The 6,153-nt window shown below is 38.3% G+C and overlaps 1 protein-coding gene across 1 annotated transcript; it reads left to right on the top strand.

The window, feature by feature from the left end:
• The first annotated feature begins 3,322 nt into the window (after window positions 1-3,322).
• On the top strand, window positions 3,323-4,261 carry LOC141517453 (olfactory receptor 1G1-like). Its single transcript, XM_074228458.1, has one exon. The coding sequence runs from the start codon at window positions 3,323-3,325 to the stop codon at window positions 4,259-4,261; it is 939 nt and encodes a 312-aa protein (XP_074084559.1).
• Window positions 4,262-6,153: the final 1,892 nt, after the last annotated feature.

The raw sequence follows: 6,153 nt of genomic DNA, 5'->3' as shown, positions 1-6,153 counted from the left end.
ATTTTAACTACTTAAGGGATTATACCTTGATATGCACATATTGTCATAGAACCCCAGAGTTGGAAAAGATCTCAGTACATCCTCCTTTGTGTCCCTGACATATAGTCATGTTCATTCTTTGCCTGAAGGCTCTGAAATCATGATGAACTCATTATTTCCTGAGGCAGTCTATTTCACTTTTACATAAATAATTGCTAGGAAATTCTTTCTAATATGGAACAAAAACCTGCTCTCTGCAAATTCCTTCCATCACTACAACTCTCATTAGTTTCTATATAAGTTAGGCTCAGGATAGAGGAAGACAGGGACCAGGGAACATTTGTCAACAGTTCTTTTCCCTGCTCCCAGAGCTGGTCACTCTGAAGGGGAGGCGGTCTACCTGACTCCAATTCTCAGGAGGCCCCTTGGCCTGGGAGAAGTAAATAGGTCAGATAATTACTTTTTTTTTGGTCTTTAATGAAGAAACTGGGGAATCAGTCTCAGTGGCCTACCAAGCAACCAAATCAACAAAATACAAAAAGCCCGAAGTTGGATCCTGCTCCCCACTTTCCCCAGTCCTGCCCTCTCTGTTTCCTCTGCTATTTGGACTGGTCTTATCTTCAATCAGCCCCCTGCCATGAATCTCCCATAATACATGGAAAGAAACGATGCACTGAGTGATGGTGTCATGGTAGGAAAGGACTGATTGATGGGGATGATGAGACTAACTGAAAGTTTTGACATTGCCTCCTCTCCTTTCTCTCTATAGGTCAATCCTATCTTGGCTATTAAGATCATTGGTAAGAAGACTCATTCCATAACCCGCAAGTTCCTTCAAGGTCCAGTTAGGACAGAAGGAAGGGAAGAAAAAACATTTATTAAAAACCTACTGTGTATCTACTCTGTGCTAAGCATTTACAGATATTGTCTTCTTTGATCTTTACAACAACTTTTGGAGGTAGATGCTATTATTTTGTCCATTTTACAGTTGAGGAAAGGAGACAAACAAAGGTAAGATGACTCTTGCCCAAAGATGTGCTGCTACTAAGTGACTGAGGTCAGATGTAAACTCAGGCCTCCCATCTCCAGATCCAGCACACTAGATAAATTGCTTTAATGGTTAAAGATCAAGATAGTCAATATCCAAAATGCCACCCCATTCTGGAACAAAGGCAGGAGAATAAGGCTCAGGACTAAACACACACACACACACACACACACACACACACACACACACACCCCTTGTCTCACTACTCATCTTATCACAGGCTACCTCTTCACCAACATTTATCAAGTATTCACTTCACCCTAATCACAGGTAGGTTTCCTAACTATAGTAGGTCTTTTCCTCACCAGTTCTGGTCTCTGGAGAGGACTCTTGGAATCAATGAAAGAATGAAAAGGAATTGCTAAATAACTCTTCTACTCCAGGCAAGTTTCCTCAAAAGGCCTCATGCCACACTGCTACAAAGAAAGTCAAATTTGTTAGAAAAATGCCTGGAAACTTTTACAAACATTTTTAAAAAGAAATTTAAATAAAAAATTTAGATTTCTAAAATGGGGGGGAAGACGATTGATATTGACTTCTTTTCTGTGATAACATACCTGCTAGTTTTCAGTAAACTGGGGAATTTAAGTCTAACAGTTGTCCTTTATTAATGTTGATGTATAGAGCTGTTTCTTCCATCTATATTGTCATTGTACCTGTTGTATTTAGACTCCAGCTCAGAATAAACATTTATACTGACAGGCTATCTTTTGGGTTCCACAATAGAGTCTCATTTTTTTCAGATGTATATATTGGTGAAAGATCAGTTCAAAAATACTATAAGCTATTATTTCTAAAAATGAAAAGATGAAAAGGAAAAAATTATAATGGCATGATCAACCTCTTTGAAGTGTAAATCTTCCTCTAAAGCCTCATTTATGGATGTCACTTGTCAAGAACTCACCTTTGGTTTTAAAGGTCATGAGTGTAGACCTAGAGGAAAAAATACTAAATGACTGCTTTCTAATAACTATCTAATTAAAATCAGTGTAGGTGACACTGAGTAATTAAACAATAGATTTTTTTCCATTACAGCAGCTTTTAAAGGCCATCTACTAAGTCTTAGAAACAACACAGAAGAAAAGACAACTCATGCCAACAAATTACCAAGATAATTTCCAGAACTGAAGTGAAGAACCCTCCCATCACAAACTACATAGGTTTGAACTATGTCACAAATAGGATGGAGGAAACTGAAAATCAGAAAGACAGGATGGGGAGGCCATATAGCAACCTAAATGAAGCTCAGTCTTTGATGTCAGAAAACCTGAATTTGAGTACTTCATCTGACACATACTGGTTAAGTGAGCAAGACATTTAACCTCTCAGTCCTCTAAGCAACTCTCTATTGCAGAATATCTTCCATTTATATGATATTTCAAGTTTTGCAAAGTACTTTGCATAGGTTATTTGATCTCACAAGAACTCTGAAAGGTAGGAGGTATTATCCCCACTTTAGAGAAGAGGAAACTGAGATTAAGAGAAGTTAAATGACTTGCTCAGGGTCATACAGCTAATAAATGTCTGAGGCAAGATTTCAATTCAGGACTTCCTAAGGCTAAGGCTAGCACTTTATCCTCTTCTCCGCCTAATTTTCCAGTAGAGGACAATGTGCACTGAGAGAAAAAATTTCTTTTCTGGGGAATAACTTATACCTATGAAATCACAGGTGAGGATAAAAATAAAAGTAGAGGTGCATAGAAGGGAAAAAAAGAACTGGACTTAAAATCAATGGATTGGACTCCAAGTTTTGACCCAGACAGAAACTAATTCTATGATGGGCACATGACTATTATTTTGAAAACACAGTTTCTTCATCTGTCAAAAGAGAAAGTTAATAAATAACTACATGTCAGTGTTATGAAGAAAACATGATAAATCATAAAGCACTAAGAAAACTGACTAGACTTTTGACCCAGTGAAGAAATCCACACTGTTAAAACTGAGCAGCAACTATTCTGAAACTTATAATTGAAGAGTTACCTAGGGAATGGAGAGATTAAGAGACTTGACCAAAGTTAAATGGTCAATATCTATCATAGATCAGATTTGAACCGAAATCATCCTGAAACTGTCATTAGCTTTTTCTTCCTAACAATACACTACTTCTATATGGGAAAAATATAGACATTGTTATTGCAATTAACATTATCCTGGGAATTTCAAATTTGTTCCCATATCCCCTTTCCAAAGTGACCATTCCAGAGACCAGAAATGGTATGTGGAAGTACCACTCTCATCTTTTGGTTTCTCTATTTTAGCCAGACTTCCTTCCAATAAATTTTTTTTCAGAAAATGCAAAAGGGAAATATAACTGACATCTCTGAATTCCTCCTCCTGGGTCTCTCTGAGCAGTCAGAGCAACAGCCAATTCTCTTTGGACTGTTCCTGGCCATGTATCTCATCACCGTGTTGGGGAACCCACTCATCATACTGGCCATCATCTCCAACTCCCACCTCCACTCCCCAATGTATTTCTTCCTGGCCAACCTCTCCTTTGTTGACACCTGTTTTACCTGCACCACAGTCCCCAAGATGCTAATGAATATCTGGACCCAGCATCAGAATATTTCCTATGCTGGGTGCCTCACACAGATGGATTTCTTCATGACTTTTGCTCTTCTGGATGATTTCCTCCTTGCTGCCATGGCTTATGACCGCTATATAGCCATTTGTCTTCCTCTCCACTACACCATGGTCATGAGCCCTCTACACTGCGTGCTTCTAGTGACTGTGTCATGGCTCTGCTCCCACTTCATTGCCCTCTCCCTCACTCTCTTCATGGCTCAATTCTCCTGTAGATCTCATGTGATTCCCCACTTCTTTTGTGACCTACTACCCCTTCTCAAGCTTTCCTGTTCAGATACTACCATCTTTCAGGTGATGATGTTCATTAATGCCAGCTTGGCTGGTTTTATCCCATTCACTTGCATTTTATTCTCCTATATCCACATTATTTTCACTATTTTCAAGGTTCCTTCTGCTGATTTGAAGCACAAAATCTTCTCTACCTGCGGCTCCCATCTCTCAGTGGTCATTCTCTTCTATGGAACTCTCATTTTGGTATATTTACAGCCTTCATCTTCCTACTCAGCAGACACTAGAATCATTGCATCTGTGATGTACACAGTGGTAACCCCCATGCTGAATCCCTTTATCTACAGCCTGAGGAACAAGGACATAAAGAGAGCCCTAAGGAAATTGTTCAGTAGGGGAATGGTCCCCTCTTGGTGATATGCCATAACCCTTAGCAGAAACTCAGGGACCATTAGAAGACTTATTTAGTCCCTTTGCCTTCATCTCCTGATCAGCTAGGATGATAAATGCATCTGACTTTCCTATAGCCCATTCTTGTGAGATGTCTTTCAGATGCCCGATTCTTATACCTTCCCTGAAAACCAAAACATCAAATGACCCAAGTACAAGACAACAACCAGAACCAAACTTCAGAGTAATGGCATTTCAGGAAGGGCTCTTTTCTTCTCTAGGACAAATTATTTCCTTTCCCCTACCAGTGACAATCAAATCTGAGGTAAGTGGGGATTCCGTGCATCTTGGAAGGACAAAATTTAACTACATTTCTAGTGCTGTGGACTGATTGACAATGAACTGAACTCACAAGTATGAGACCACATCAAAAAAATGAAAAAGAGGTTTTCATTGATTTAGTACATACAACAATGGTCTGTGAAAAGCAGGAAACCATTAAAAAGAGACAAATGACACATAGATGAAAACAGGTAATGTACAAAGCCACCATAAAGTAAGTTTATGATAAAGTGTATAATGTGAAATCTTCAAAGTCTGTTCCTTGCCAGAAGTTATTTTTGTATGTTTGTTTAATAGTGAAGGAGAGACTGGGTAAAAAGGTCCCTGGCACCCAAAACAGTATGTGATAAGGAAGCTGAAAGGGCTTAGAGAGAAAGAAACATAAAAAAAAGCCAAAACAATTTTTTTTCCAATTTAACAGTTTCAGTTATCATACAAAGCAGAAAGATGGGAGAAGCATAAAATAAAATTCCTCTGCAATTATCTATTCCAAGGTTCAAGGGCAGACCATTTCTATGGAAAGACTTATTTCTCTTTAAACAATCTGTTCTGCTTCCATTGAAGGCTGGGCATGTCCAAGCTGAAGGTACCCCAAGTCTTAAGAACATGATCACTGGCTTGAGGTCAGGTATGTAGCTTATCTTAGTGAGCAAACAGACAACTTGTCTAGAACAGAGGATCTTAAATCCTTTGTGTTGCACACCTTTTTGGCAGTCTGCTGATACCTATGGACCCTTCTTAAAATAATATCTTTAAATACACTAAAACTCAAAGGATTAAAGGAAATCAAGGAAATTCACTATAGTTATCAAAGTGTTTTGGAGCTCCTAGATAGATAAAACAGGCAAGAGCTTAAAAAAGATGGAACTTCAAAGGAACTGAAGATAGCCTGAAAAAGGAAAATAACTTGTGGATTTTAACTGTCTCCAAATACTTGAAGGACTGACACATGAAAGAGGGACAAAATTAGAAGCAATGATTAGAATTTTCAGAGAAACATAATTTACTTCAATAAAGGTAAAACTAATTTCAGGAAAAGACTGGACTAGATCATTTATCCACAGCAAATTCACACCAATCAGTAAAACAATCTTGCTTTTTATATCCTAAAAATTCAAAAAGTATAATCCTCCTCTTTGACTATCAACATGAGACATGGTGGAATAGGAACAAGAGTTTTGACTCTGGATTTTGAGTTCAAATCCCACTTCTGATTCTTTGTATCTGTATGACCCTAAGAAAGGACCTCATCCCCGGGTCTCTCTGGATCTCTGACTTTATGATTCTGCTCCTCTCATTCCCAACTTCTTTCAGCTCCCTTCATCTTGTTTTCCACTATTTGGAGCATAGAGAGCTAGGAAGTCCCGGCAATAGTCAATGAATTCTGGTCAAACTGTAAAAAAGGACTAACACTTCAAGGAGGGCATGAACAAGATACTCTGAAGTAACTTCATTTCTAAGATTATAGCATTCAATGACCACCTCATTGACCCTGGTTCATTATTCTGTTTTCCTCTAGTTACATTGGTAGAGTTTGATGAACAGAATTTAATTTAATTTGATTTCTAGGATGACCT

Source organism: Macrotis lagotis, chromosome 1 (assembly GCF_037893015.1).
Source record: "Macrotis lagotis isolate mMagLag1 chromosome 1, bilby.v1.9.chrom.fasta, whole genome shotgun sequence".
NCBI classification, from domain to species: Eukaryota; Metazoa; Chordata; class Mammalia; order Peramelemorphia; family Peramelidae; genus Macrotis; species Macrotis lagotis.
The sequence above is the reverse complement of the archived record's forward strand: the minus strand, read 5'-3'. Positions and strand labels throughout refer to the sequence as shown.